At 37.1% G+C, this 15102-nt stretch overlaps 3 protein-coding genes across 9 annotated transcripts in view; 2 read left to right on the top strand and 1 right to left on the bottom strand.

Moving 5' to 3' along the window:
- ccdc30 (coiled-coil domain containing 30) overlaps positions 1 to 992 on the bottom strand; it is a 37742-nt gene extending 36750 nt beyond the window's left edge. For 2 of the 7 annotated variants that reach the window (XM_015379186.1, XM_015379191.1), the window contains exon 1: positions 745 to 991. The gene's annotated coding sequence lies outside the window, so the exon portion shown is untranslated. Of the gene's footprint in view, positions 1 to 418; positions 487 to 744 lie in introns of all 7 variants that reach the window. The other 5 variants (XM_015379185.1, XM_015379187.1, XM_015379189.1 and 2 more) reach the window with 5 other exon arrangements.
- Positions 993 to 3008: 2016 nt separating this feature from the next.
- LOC107087525 (epithelial membrane protein 3-like) lies at positions 3009 to 9099 on the top strand. The gene is made up of 5 exons (XM_015379139.1): positions 3009 to 3194; positions 5880 to 6000; positions 6125 to 6227; positions 6381 to 6521; positions 8626 to 9099. The coding sequence occupies exons 2-5, from the start codon at positions 5923 to 5925 to the stop codon at positions 8799 to 8801; spliced, it is 498 nt and encodes a 165-aa protein (XP_015234625.1). The 5' UTR covers positions 3009 to 3194; positions 5880 to 5922; the 3' UTR covers positions 8802 to 9099.
- Positions 9100 to 11111: 2012 nt separating this feature from the next.
- The window catches only part of LOC107087523 (protein FAM83F-like), a 14622-nt gene continuing 10631 nt past the window's right edge, over positions 11112 to 15102 (top strand). The window contains exons 1-2 of the mRNA XM_015379136.1: positions 11112 to 12072; positions 12581 to 12727. Of these exons, the coding sequence (XP_015234622.1) occupies positions 11608 to 12072; positions 12581 to 12727 (612 nt within the window). The 5' untranslated portion in view covers positions 11112 to 11607. The remainder of the gene's footprint in view (positions 12073 to 12580; positions 12728 to 15102) is intronic.

Below are 15102 nucleotides of genomic sequence, written 5' to 3'. Positions count from 1 at the left end.
CCGCAATACTTTTGCGAGATCTCGCAAAAGTATTGCGGGATCTCTCAAAACTCTCAAAACTCTCATTTGACTATATGATCTGGTTGAACTGTAAAGTGCCTTGAGATGACATGTGTTGTGAATTTGGCGCTATATAAATAAACTGAATTGAATTGAATTATAGTATAGTTGCGTTTCTAAATAAAAGAGTGAGTGAGCGTTCGGATGAAAAATAGTTCCACAATAATGTATAAAGTAATACTTTATGTTATATTACATATAATTGAGTTAGTTGCCTCCAGTTGAGAAGTTGAACTGTTTTGGTGGCAGTATATGCTGGGTTTGATTCCCAATGTGAGGAAATAAATATTTTATTTTTTTTATTTATTTATTTACTTTTTTTCCAGATACATGTGCAAGATGGTTCTGTGAACAGTACCTTGGCTTGAAGGAAGATTTCCTGGAGGAAGTTCGGAGGGAATCTAATTGGAAACGTCCTTTATGTTGCTGAAACCAAAGTTCCATTTGGAGAAACATTGTAAATGTTCTCAATGCTTTAATGATGGGGTTCAGTGCGGTGGCGCAGTTTCTGATAAGTCTACGCTTTTATTTTGGCACGTAAAGAACATTCAGTGATTCGCACACACTTTAAAGCATCCCTTTCACCTAAATCTGCGTGCATTAGTAGAAACTCTGCTACATATCACAGTATTTTGTTTCGGCAAACTGTAGCTTTGTTATTAAAGAGAAAGGAAAGTTCAGTACCTTTGTTGGAGCCATCTGTCCTTTCTTGGAGCCAAGTCCTCTGTAAACAGTGTCGCGCTTTTATGAAGAAGCTTTTAAAAAAATCCCTCTTTAACCTTTAAAAATGCTAGAAATGTCTCAGACTACATGTGATACAGCGTATTTTTTAACAAAACACACGAGTCAGCTTTCGACTCTGCTTTCCCCTGTTGTTATAAACCAAGACCGGGAGATGCGTTTGAAGGACTCAAGAATGTGATAATGGAGATAGAGAGGCGTAAAAATTTTAAGTAATAGTAAGAAAACTTGAACAGCGGAATAAAAAAATGTTGAAAGGCCAAATTGTGTTGTATGATTACTGGGTGGCAACGTCAGCAGGATAGTTTGAACTGTATAACGTGAAAGCCATTATTTTTTCCGGCAATCCTTAAATGCGTCACACGGTTCCAAACAACGTGAAACGTGTTGATAATTTCTGAAACATTCTCTGCCTAAATTTAACAAAACTAAAATAGAGAATTTCAGTGGGATTATTTATAATCTCAAATATGTTTTTTGTTTGTTGGTTTGTTTTTCTACAAATTAATCTAAGAGTGTTTTTGGTAGTTCATGTATTAACGTTAAAGTTCAGGCCTTTTTATAGAATCTCAAGCAGATTTATGTCTGGACATTGACTGTGGCCTTTATGATTAGTGGTTTGTTTTGATCTAACTGTGACTGTATGCTTAGACTGCTTTACTGATGAAATCCAGGCCTCTCACCCAGTTCTCAGTAAAGCTGTCCCCTCCATTATCTCTGATCAGTACTCCTGTCCCTACTTAGGAAATGCATGTCCTCAGAATAATGCTGCCACCATGTTGCACAGTTGGGGTACTTGTGCAGGGTAAAACTTCTGTGTTAGTTTAACACTATAATGTTTATACTCAGGGCCAAAAATTTCAGTTTAACTGTCACCTAACCAAAACACTCTTTTCAATATATGGATTGTGGGAACCTGAAATTGGTTTCAACAATTGATTTCTTCTTGCGATGCTCCAGAACAAAGACCAGATTGGTGGAGTATAACTTTTAGTTTTTCTAGATGAGATTCTCTCATTTGAGCTATAGATCTCTGCAATCTGCATGCAGCTTTTGCCCATTCCTATTCACAAAATGGCTCCTTTGCACTGAATGCAAAGTATCTGAAAAAAAAAAAAAAATGTCCACAGAATTTCCTTTTAGAATATATCAAATTTGCACAGTTGGCAAGACTTTTATCAAGCAGTAAGATTGCATTGAGTTTAAAGTCTAGCTTTGGGTCTTATGCATTAAAAATGAATGCACTCCATGTGCCAATTATAAATTCGATTCATAGATTCTCTCTAAGTACTCTGGCTTCCCCCAACTGTCCAAAAAGATGATGTTAAGGCAAGAGGTTACCCACCTCTTGCTCAATCACCTGCCAGACATAGGCACCAGCTCCCTATCATGACCCTGCAAGGATAAGAGTTTTTATGGATGGATGCATTTCATTCATGGATATTATTGTAAATGGCATGGAATACAAACAAACACTGTATTTCACAATTATGACCAACTTTAAGTCTATCACATGAATCCCAAAAATGACATTCAAATGTGTTATCCAAAAATCGCAAAATAGCAAAAAAAAAAGTAGAAAACATATGACCAAGCACCATATAGTTGGTATTATTGTTAGGAACTACTTTCTTTTAGCTTGAGGTTCAGATTCATCATGAATGGTGGGCTTATTTTATAAATCAGCATATCTGCATAAACAACTGTAAGTTAGTAATCAATTGGGGGATTTAAAAAATAAGGGTTTTAGATTAGTTTGGGAATGGTATGAAACAGGGATGATAATAGGTTATGTTGATGCAATACAAGCCCATTTTTGTTAAAAAGTCGACAGTTCTGTTCTGTTCTGTCGTGCTTTGGGTGGTCTGAGACTTCCTGCTCATTAAGTATCAAAAGTAACCAGCTCTTTCCTGTCTCTCTGCCACATTAGGAAGCTGTAGGTTTTATGCACAGCTGGACGGACACCAAGAAGACATTTGTAGAAATGTTCAAATGTAGCATTACTTGCGCAAATAGTAAAAGTCTCTGCCAGATACAGTATGGTGTTGCAGTCTGTTTCTTTCCATCCTTTATAAGGACTTCAAAAACAGAGAGGCTTCAAACATGTTATGCAGTACAGCTTTGGATATTTGTAGTGCAGTTGCCCAACACAGTACCAGAAATGTGTTGACCACAGTTCTTAGGGGGAGGGCAGGGAAACGATTTTGAGGAAATTGGTGTAAAGAACTCCTCCTCTGCCCAACTCTGCATTCCTTCTCCGCACCCTTTTTTTCTTTTTAAGTGAATGGTCCCCAATGTTTCCACAGACGGAAGAAGAAAGGAAAGCAAAGGAACAGCAACTGCAAACACTAGTAGATAGAGGTGTTTATATCCTGCTGCTCTGAAGTTAACGGGTGAGTTTTTTTCTTCACAATAGTCTGGTGTGTGTAAACCACACCAAAAAAGATTCCTGCATTTGTTTTTTTTTTATGAGGGTGTTTACCAGAGAGTTTTCAGAAAGACTTTAAAGTCTTAAAGTATACTCAAAAGGAGTGTTTCACACAAGTAGAAATTTTGTTTGTTAATATGATCATATGACATAATAAAGGTTCATCTGTATATCGTCAGGGAAAGTGATGTAACCACATTCCTCTCCAACCATCTGACAATAACACAGCAAAGGAAGGAAACCAGTCTCTTTCTTCCAAGTTTAACTGCAGAAAAATTAGGTTACATTGATGTATTGCTTTAAAGAGTATATCAGTTGTGGATTATCAACCACTCTATTTATAATGTAAAGACAAAATTACACAGTGAAAGTGAACCAATGGTATATATAAATTCAATGTTAGACTGGAATTGAAAGGATGCTAAAGTTTCATGGCCGAACTTCAAGGATTTTAATAGTGTATTTGTTTTGGGATTGTTTTGGGAAGGTTGAAAAAAAAAAGCCTATAAGTCAGATAATCAGGCTACACTCTCAGACATGGTGCATTTATTTCAGATAACTAAAGTGAAGCAAAATGTGCAGAATGCAAAGACAAGGGTGGACCAGTGTTAACATCAGACAAACCGATCTATGGAGAACCATCTGATAGTGATGAGAGTTCACTGAATATAGGGATGGAAAATCATCCAGAACCCACTCAAGGATACAAGTCCATTTAAGCTGCTCACTTACCTCTCTCTAAATATGATGTTTTAGTTGTATCAAAATAATTTGACACCTTTAGGCAAAGCCTGCTCTCTCCCTATGACTGCTCATCTGCAGAGTAGAGAGTTTTTTTTTAAAGCTCATTAAGAAATATGCATTTCCTTTTTCAGGACAACAAGAAAGGCAGAGTAGACTGGCAGGGATTAGGATCTGTACCAAAGCAGGTCATCAGATTTCCTACTGGGATATAGGGCAAGACTTTGCTGCAGGAAAAAGCCAGCAAAGAAAGTGTATGGAGTATTTACGAAGAACAGAGTAAATTAACGAGGTCAAATGTGTTTTGGTGAAGATCTTTTAGCTATCTTTTTAAACAGAACTGACAATATAGGAACATACATATACATAGTTTAAAGCACTAATGATGCCAGCTTATTTGTGTTTTAAATATTTTTTTGCTTGATTTCAGAGAGCCTTTCATTAAAATTGTTTAAGTGTCTGCTTGATACTTTGTTATTTATTTCACTGCATTTTGTCTTCTCGACATACAAATAAACTGACTATTTATATTAGTTATTTTATTGTTTTTAGGTTTTTTTTTTTGCATTCATTTCATTTCTTTATATTGCTGTTACAGTTTTGGGGGGGCCAAGGAAGATAGACCAGATGACATTTTTATTGTAAATACATTGCATACTATTTTATTTTACTAGCGTTAACACAAAATTATATATACAGTGACTGGCCACTTTATGAGGTACACCTTGCTGGCACTTGTTTGACCCCCTTTTGCCTTTATGGCGTAGATTTAACAAGGTTCTGAAAACATTCCTCAGAGAGTTTGGTCCATATTGACAAGATGGAACCAAGCAAATGCAGCAGATTAGCTGGCTGCACATCCACATCTACTGAATTGAGATCTGGTGACATTGTAGGCCATTTGAGTACAGTGAACTCATTGTCATGTTCAAGAAAGCAGTCTGAGATGATTCACGCTTTTTGGCATGGCACGTTATCCTGCTGGAAGTAGCCATCTGAAGATGGGTACAATGTGATCATAAAGGGATGAACACGGTCAGCAACAATACTCAGGTCGTCTGTGGCGTTGGTACAATGCTCAGTTGGTAGTAAGAGGCCAAAGTCTGCCAAAAAAAATCCCCCACACCATTACACCACTACCACCAGCCTGAACCATTGAAACAAGGCAGGATGGATCCAATGGTTTTGATGTTGTTGATGCAAAATTCTGACCCTACCATCGAGAAATCGACGTTCATCACACCAAGCAACATTTTTCTGATCTTCAATTCCATTTTTTTTTCTGGTGAACCTGTGGGAATTGCAGCCTCAGTTGCCTGTTCTTATCTGACAGGAGTGGCACCCGGTGTGTTCTGATACTGTAGCCCATCCGCCTAGAGGTTAGCTGTGTTGTATTCAGATATGTTTTCCTGCATACCTTAGTTGTAACAACTGGTTATCTGAGTTACTTCTGCTTTTTTATCATCTCAAGGCTTCTGCAGTTCTCTGGATATTTCCTCTTTTTTGGACCAACAGCTCTTGTATAGGAAAAGTATTTAAACATTCAGGAATCAAGAATAATGTATCAGAATTATATCAGAAGACTCAAAATATGGATCTATGCATCTCTAGTAAATATATTCCTGATGCCATCATAGAGTGAACACAGCATACAGTGACTCCACCTTCATTTCTTTATGCACTGCTTGTAGTTTGATGAATTTGCAGAAATGAAATACATGGATAATAATAGATTTGAATGATACAAAGTGTCAGTGCAGAAGAAATGCTGCATGACTAAAGAGGTCAGAGAATTCCCTAAGGAGCTTTTAAAAATATATAAAAGGGGTGAGATTTTAGAATGTGTTTTGAGTCACTTGGAAAATATTTGTATAATTTAAAATAAATTTCTTCTGTTTTAATTCCTCAGAGTTGCTTGGCTATAGGATACATACATCTTGCTGCATACAAATATGGTTTGTCTGCTGGTGTCCATCACTTTGCTGCATTTGGTCAGCTTGGCCATGCTTTTCATCGCCACTCTGGAGAAGGTTAGACTCAAAACCAGGCTGAATGTGATCTATCCTTGTTTATACACTAGAGGTCACCATCCTACTTTGATGCTGAATGCAAGGCTGTTCAATGGTCCTATTTTAACTTCTTTCCCTTCCACAGTCCTGGTGGGTATGGACAGAGTCAGAAATCACTGACCTCTGGCATAACTGCTTCTATATGAACACCACACAAACCTGGGTGTGTGCAGCCACAACTGAAAGCGGTAAATAATCAACATATTTCCCACTTTTGTTTATGAACTAATTAATTAATGTAATTATTCTTTGATTATTTGATTATTTAATTTTTTTTTTAAGTAGTGGTGCTTTTTGATGTCTCCAGTTTAACTTTACGCTCTTTTCGTTTGTCCCATCAGACTGGCTTCAATCGGTCCAGGCCCTCATGATCCTGTCTGTGGTCTTTTCATCTGTTTCCTTGCTGGTGTTTCTGGGTCAGCTCTTCATCTTATCCAAGGGGAGTCTCTTTTACTTTACAGGCCTCTGCCAGGCATTTGCAGGTAACTGAATACTTGATCCTGATAAATCTCAAAGGATGACTTACCCCCAAACTAACTTTTACCCCCTGTATGCATCGATGACTTATAGTGCTGTCTACGTTATTTATTAATAATGTAATTAATGCCGGGTATTATTTTGAAACTGTTTTGACAATGTACTGTAGATTTGTTGCAACCCTGCTTTTGTGTTCTGTCTGGCGCCCTCTGGTTTTAAGGGGCTCACGGTATCCAGACTACCTTGTGTTGGCTTGCTTGATAAGAGACCTCACTCAGAGAAACTGATGTCAGCAGCTCTGTTCTGGGCAGCTTCCCTCAGCTCACTCACTCCTCCTGTATGTGATGCTTCTCTAGGGACCTTTAACAGATTTTGTAACTAAACACTTTTGGGAAACAATTTAAAAAGGTCATAGCAACTACTTTTTTTAATGTAAATGACACATTTTTTTAATATAATATATCCACAGAATGTCAAGAGTTGTAAAGAACAAAATAAAAACTTTACTGACAATATATAATATATACATAAGTGTTTTAAAAATATTGATTGGTCCAAAATATATAAATAGTTACCTCTGGTAGTAAAGATGCCAAATTCTACGTATGTTTCTGATCCAATGGGAAGAGCAGATTGAAGTCAAGTGACAAAGAGTTCAGCCGTTGCCTATTCCTATTTACTCTGTAAAAAAAAAGAAATGTTTCTTTCAATGTTATGTTTCTCAAATTCTAGCAAAAAAATTAAAAATAAGAAACAATAGGGTTAATATAGGTAGAGCCTTTAAGCGTTGATGCTGATTAAAGGAAGCAAAGGGGTTCAGAAGCTACACCGATGCTGTCACTTTCCTTCAGAAAAGGTAGGTTAGATGTAAGGGGACCTGGCAACCAGCTAAACAACACTATAGAACCAGAGCTAATTAGTATGAATGCACCAGTCACTGGCCAGGAGGAGCTAAACTTGTAGCTATCACATTTTACAACTTTGATGTCTTGAGACCCTGTGACATAAAGATAGTATCAAATCATTATATGACTAGAAAGATGAGGGACGCTTGTTTAAGCTGAATTTTAATGCATTTTTTTATTTTAAATATTTTTATAAGTAATGAAAATTTATTATGATTTTCATTTATAATAAGTTCACAACAAAATAATTTCTCATCTTTCAAGTTAAAAATAAAGAACTCACATAAATTTTGGGTTATTTTTTGTTTATCAATAAATAGAGTTTGGTTGAGATATTTACTGATTTCCCTTCCTGAACCACCATATGTGGAAGGAGGGAGCAGCCATTCACCAATAAGAACAGAGTGCGTGGTTTACTTCAAAGAGGGGGACTGCAGGAATGTCTAGCTCCAACAGTTCAAATCTATAACGCTCAGGACCTCTGGCCTTTTCCACAGAACCTTCCTCTTTTCCCCTCATTTTCCTAAGTCTCTAGAGGAGTAGTGGAGAGAATCCCTTTGCCTCCAAAATTAATAAAAGAAGAAGATGAAAACTGATCATGGAGGCTGCCGAGAAGCCTTTAGAAACACCAATGATTTCACAGTAATTCAATTTACAATAATAGCATGTTTCCCAAACAGAATAAAAAAGTTCATAAAAAAAAAGAAAAATGAAGGATTTTTTGGCAGATACTGTTTGTCTTCCGGGAGAACTGTCTTCCCCATGTGTCTTGATAACATGCTTGGATAAATATTACTGAGTGAAGATAAGGTATGAATAAAGGTACAGATTAAAGATGACTGACAAATCCACAGGTGTTTGAATACAGTATTTGTTTAGATGATTGCGCCTTATTTTTATTTTACACATACACCAATAGATTGGTTTTGCATATTATTCATACATGGTATTTATCATATTGAAAGTAAGGAAATGGTTTAAACCGTTTATCACACATGTCATATTAAGATCATATTATAGCCCTATCACAATTTTGCATATCTTGTACTCCTCTTAGGTCATACCAACTGGTGTCTTTCCAGGTTTCCCATTATTCAAATACTGAACTAAACGACTGAGTTCACTGTGTTGAAGCTGAGTGTGACCGCACTCAGATACTGTAATAGATTTGGTAAATATGACCCTTCTATTGTGTTTCTTGCAGCTTTCACTGACTTTGCTGCTTGCCTCATCTTCACCCTCCACAAAAAAGAGATTCTAAGCAATTCCAGAGATCTGAGCAAAGGGCGCCCTGGCTACTGTGTCATCATAGCATGGCTGTGCGTCCCTCTTCTTCTCATCAGCGCAGTCCTGTACGTTCATCTGCGGAAGAAACAGTGAATCAAGGATAAATATATGCAGACAGCGACCAGGTTTTTCTGACACTCTTTACCCTTAATAAGATAAAATTAGGAGAAATATTTCCAAGAGTGAACTTTTTTAATTTTTTTTATTTTTGTATGATGGTAACGTAAGGTAAGGTATCTAAAAATATATTCAGTTCTATTGAATTGTATTGTGTTTATCAGAAGCGTGTTGTGATTTGTTATTTCTGGAAAAAATGCTATATGAAAAAGGGATACTTACAGCTTGATTTCATTGTATTCTGAAATATAAAAATCGGTGAATAAACTCATAACCTGGTTTTTAATCTTTGTCAGGGATTGTTTTAAGGTTCTCTCTTTTTTTATTTTAGTGTTTCAATGACATTTTTTTTTTTTTTTTTTGCAAGGTCTCATCTTTGCTAAATAAGGTTTCTCTATTAACAGGACTAGGATTTGCATTTGGATTTATAATACTTTGCTTCATGCGTAATACAAAGGTGGTGCAAGCCTATACAACAATGCAGCTGCTATGAGAGGGTGTTCTTCTTTGTATTTTAATCTTCCCCAATTTCTGGAATTCATTGTTTATCTTTTGAAAGTATGACCACACTTATTTCTTAAGAACTGAATAGAAACATACAAGGAAGAGTTGTACGAATGGTAGCCTTTGTGAGCTTTTTAATTTTAATTTCCTACTAAATCAAAATGAAAGCGATATCATTGGACCTATTACTAGCTGAAAGAAAGGCCGCCTCAATCCATTTCCAAAATGTTGCGTATAAACCTACCTGTCAGGCTGAACCAGTCTCAAAGGAAAACTGTGAGGTGAACATCAGATAGCTGGAAGCATTGTTCAAAGCCCACACGCCTCTGGGAGAGGTGGAGGGAGAAACTAGAAGAAACATAACATCTCAGGCAGCGCTGTCATTTAACTACACCGCCATACAAAAAATGCTTCTTTTTTTTTTTCCTGAAACCGTACTCACAAACTTCAGCTATGAAGATTTTTAAGTTAGAAACCAACACAAAGTACAACAATATCATGAACGAAGGAAAGTAACGCAGGGTTTTCAAATTTAGTTTAAGGCAAAGGCACCAGCTTCCAAAATGTTTCTGTGTCACATATTTGGGCCGAGATAAACTGTAAATGGGATAATTTATGACCTAATTTCAAGAGTAAAATTTTTCATCTAAAGATGTAACTTCTTTCGGACTAGCATTGACAGTTAGCATCAAACTGATCCCGGCCTTCATAGATCCAAGGTGGATCCATAAGCATCAAATGCTAAGTCTCACTAAAGCCTCAGTATTGGTCATGTTGCTGAAGACACCACTGACGATGCACAAACCTGAACAACTGCTGTAACTGTTTCCACTCAGTTTAGTTCAATTCAGTTTATTTATTTTAGCAGAGTACTTTTAATGCTTATGTTAATGCAGTATTCTCCCAAACTTTAAGAGTTTAAACTACATGTACAGTTATTCTGGGGGTGGTAAATTATTGCATTTGCAATATAATGTTTTAAAACCTTTTTCCCTACATCCCTTTAGGTGGCAGTAATATGCATAAGTTGGGTTTTTCACCACAGAGCTGACCAGCAGATCTGTGCATACAGGTCTGGACCAGAGAGCATTCCATGTCACTTAAATAGGAACCAAACATTATGCACATGGTTAGTACATTTTAAATAAAATCTAAATTTAGGTATTTTTCATGACTTTGTTGAAGCAGGTTGAAGGCCTGAATTCAGGTTCTCTCTTCGTAGATACTGAATGTTCTACCGTCATTGTGTAGGATTTCTCTGGCTTCCTCTCACAGTCCAAAAGGCTGTGTTTTCATGTAAACAAGCATATGCATGGTTGCATGATTGCTGTGATGGAATGGCTACTTAGCCAGGGTGTACCCTGCCTCTCAGCCAAACCACTAGAGCTTTGAACTCGCCCCCTCTGAACCAGTGAGCACGTCTGGATAGTAGATGGATGAGTATCTATGTGCCAAATTTTGTTAATTTACCTCATACCTAAATGTACACTTTTTTTTTTTTGTTTAAAATCCAAACCTGTGTTTAAAGACCTTGTATCATTTTCATTTTGCTTCACACTGTGCAGGGATCTGTCACATAAACTCCACGTAAAACTGCATTTAAAAGTTTAGTCATAGTGTGATAAATTAAAAGAAAGCTCTGAAAAAGGTTTGTAGGATGTCAATACTTTTTGCAAGGCACTGAGGTACTGTGAGGGCTGAAGGGTTTGGGCGATGACAGGGTGTCTGACTCCGCAAAGCCGTGTGTCAGCTGCACTGAATGTCAGGAATCTGAGAACAATGTCAGCAAAAAGGAGTGGAAGAGTTTCAGGAGAGCGATAAAACTCACCCAAAAGGGAGGGACATGTGACGCACCACAATCTCACAGGCAACACTTCAGCTCTGAAAGACAAAGCAGGATTGCAGGTGAGTGTCATTGTGTTCTTTTTACAGGCAGCTAAGCACCTCTGCTTCCCAATTCTTCAAGTTATGGAGGTGAAGCTGCTGGTGTTACTATAAAATGTGGATACGTTTTTTTACATGAAGAGAAACAGGGGAGACTGTTGGAAAGAAAAAGCTATCTGATGCCCTCTGGACGGATTGTAAAATCTACTCTAGATTTTTATCTCACAAGACTTCAGTGAAGACATCAATACTGGATAACTGATATACTCTGGACTTTTATTGACAGCCTGGACATAGCAGAACCTTCTGTGAAGGGGATGAATGGAAGTTGGATTACCTTTTCTCTACAGATATACAATACACAGAAATAACAGCAAAGGTATAATCTGAAATCATGTCAGACTTCCAGGAAAAAAGTTTGAATGAGAATGTGGTTTTCCAGCCACTGGATGAAACCTGTCCACAGTTTCTTTACTCGGAGAGGGAGCGTGAGGCAGTGGAGAGACTCCTCAGTGGTGGGCCGGAGGCCTTTTACAGCTCCATTGGCCCAGAGCTCTCAAGCTGCTTCCTATCCCCCGAGGAGGTGAGTCAGATGAGCAGCTCTGTTCAAAGCTATCGCTCCAATGAGCCGCAAGTGAAAGACCAGCATGGATTTGAGACAAGCTTTGATTCTGAGAACTTCTGTTCCACCTACGACCCCACTATGCCGGACATGCCGGTCCCAAACCTGGAGCTCGGCTGGCCGCAGAAACCCACCTGGGTCCTCAACAACAGCGTCAAAGTCTACTCAAGTTCTCCTGCTGAGGGACAACTGCAAGTCAGAGAGGTTATCAGGCAAATCCTACAAACAGCCAGAACTGTACGTAAGATTAAAACAACTTATCTGTAGGTAGATTTGAAACAAGAAAGTTATTCTGACACCAAAGAATCATGGAAAGAAACTTAGATGTAATTCATTTTAAACTATTTAAAATGTATATCCCAAATGCATTGCTTAAATTTAAGTCCCAAATGCATGAATCATCAACTATAAATGCTCAAATTTTAATCCATTTTAAAAATGTATAGGGAGATTGGCTCTAAATCCAAAAGACTATAAAATGTGATTTAACTTGTTTTGCACTTTTAAAAGTCAGAAAAGTCAGATACTTTTGCTTCTGCATCCCACCCTCCAGCAGAAAGCAAACTCAAGCAGGTCAGCTGGAACCAGAACAGGACAAACACTGAGAAAGAACAATTGGAATTATAAGCTTCTTCAGTTACAGTTTTACTGAGCAGCATTTTAAAATACATTTCATATCAACAGACAATAAAAGACCAAGAAAAACTGGGTTGTGGTTTCTAAAATGTTCCTGTGTGTTGTGCAGGTAATTGCTATTGTGACAGACCAATTGACAGACAACACGATTATCTTTGATTTGCACACCGCTGCGTCCCGAGGTGTGCCCGTCTACATCATCTTGAACCAAAGATCCCTGCAGGGGAACTTCACCCTGAACAGGCTGAGGCATCCAGTGAGTAAACACACTACACATGGCCATTGTTATTTGATCACCACGGCTCAATAGGAGCCGCATCTGAAACATCCCAAAGACTGCAAGTTTGTCTTGTGGCGTAGGCATGCTTACGCTGGGAATGTTAAATGTTGATTTAACCGCATGTGGCCAAACTGGTTCTTCTGCATTCATTTCTATCCACGTTTCTATGGAGTGATGAAAATATAGTCTGATCAAATTAACAGAAATATCTTTGGTAAGATCAGAAAAAAGAAAATCATGGATATTGTTCACCATCTGAAGCCTGGGTTTTGTATGGCCCCCAATCACAATTCAAGTGAGGTATTTAGCCTACTAGCACACGCTATGCTCTAGATGGAGTTTTTAACTTTTTTAAAGACAGTTTTAGAGACTATTTAAAATGATAAAGATGAAAATGCTATTGATTTATCTTTCTATAGTCATATTCTTAGAGCTTCTTTTGTGTTTCCTAATAATCAATTAACCATCAGGTTTTTAAAAAAATCAGACCTTGGTGCACACAGATAAGCATTAAACTGATATGGCTTGGTTTAATATAGGAATAATATTTTAAGATAGAATACCCTAAATCCTCTTGTCTTTGGATGGAACATAATTTTATTTCTAATCTATATAACATATATTAATTAATGAAATGTAAACAAGCCCGATGGAGCTCCTGAAGAATCACTGGAATCAGGTGTTTTCTGTAATGTTCAGGAAATGTTCAGTCAGACTTCTGTACCTGTACGTTCATTCCACTGTTAATGAGCAAGGCACTTTCATTTGTCTGGGACAGTTTGTTCTTTAGAAATGTTTTCTTTTTTAAACAAAAATTCAACACAAATTCATTTTTTAACAAAATTATTATTTGGTTAATTTTTATTTGTTATTACTTCTTTAGTTGTGTGTTATTTGAAATACTAGTGTGAAAATATCATTTTCTTTGGGGTTATGTAAACTTTCAAGTGCAACTATATGTTTTGCCCTTGACTGGGCAATGCTAACACAACATGCAATACTTCAATCTGAGTCATTCCTCTGCAGCTTTTGCATTTTTGGTGTTTATGTCCCTGCTAGAAAGTAGACTTCCAGCATCTCTTCAGTATTTTTTCTTTTTTTTTTTTTAAGTAGCTTCTAACACTATGGTGTGCAAAAGCTTCAACTTATATGGGCCAAAATCAGGAAGTTTTTTGGACTTGTAGGTCACATAAATACCCATAAGCAATAGGCTTACAAATATACAGATATAACTGTCCTGTGAAATGTTTCATTTCTTTATTTTCTCAAGGTAACAGCAAAGTTCATACAATCAAGCCGTAATTATTCTAAGCACCTGGAAAGCAGCAGCCTTTGCCTCAAGCAGCTATTCAGCTTTCAGTATTTAAATATATGGAGGTTGGGTACATTCTCCATTTTACAACAAATATTTTCTCAAGGCAATTTACAGAGTCAGTGTGATCAAAGAATAAAGATAGATTGGTAAAAGTGTTCTATCTAAAGAAAGCCCAGGAGGATGCAGAACAAGGCTCAGCGTTACGGGCCTTCTGCCATGAGCGAACTTAGAAGGAACTAAAGCAACACAGAAGGTCTGATAATGAAGCACAAAATAATGGTAAACTAGCCTAATATGTGGTTTGTCCCTAAATAATATATATAAACAGATACAAAACTTTAAGATGTGTATGTGTTAAAACTTTCTCTACACTTTGTAATAACATTATGTCAAAGTAAATTATAGTAATTTCCCTCAGAAATGTCTTTCTTTCTTTTCTTATAAAACCTGTACGTTTTTTTTTTTTTTTTGGGGGGGGGTTTCCAGGGCATATTTGACAAAACTATGTAATACAGTGTTGCTAGGTTATATTGCATCGCTTTTAAGGACTTATTTATACATTAGAAAGCTAAAGTCCTGCTCTAGTTTTAAAAAATAGTATGCTCAACTCAAGCTTACTACCTTTTTCGGTTCAATTGTTGCCTTGTTGTTTTCTGCAGAAAAGGACTCTACTTCCTTGTGACTTTGCTTCTAACTATGCATTCAGTTTCTTTTTCTTATATCCTGTTTAACTTCACATTCCCGTTTTTTGCATTTGCTTTGCTTTGGACCAGTGAATATTTTTGCATTTCCGTTGACCTGGTTTGAACTATCGGGCTTGTATGCCTGTTTCTCTACCTGACCGAGACAGTTGAAGAGAAATAGACCCAACTGCAAGCATTATGTAAGAGCCGACAGTAAAGTGGAAACAAACAAAATTGTTATGATGGGTTCACTAAAAGCGACCCAAGTATGCAGAACACCACTGACGGACACGGGAATAAAAGTTTAACAGGTTTATTGAAATGCAAGCACACAGAAAGTACTTGTTCTGGTT

This window comes from Cyprinodon variegatus, unplaced genomic scaffold (assembly GCF_000732505.1).
Source record: "Cyprinodon variegatus isolate N-32 unplaced genomic scaffold, C_variegatus-1.0 Scaffold186, whole genome shotgun sequence".
Taxonomy (NCBI): domain Eukaryota; kingdom Metazoa; phylum Chordata; class Actinopteri; order Cyprinodontiformes; family Cyprinodontidae; genus Cyprinodon; species Cyprinodon variegatus.
This window is presented reverse-complemented; position numbering and strand designations above follow the sequence as displayed.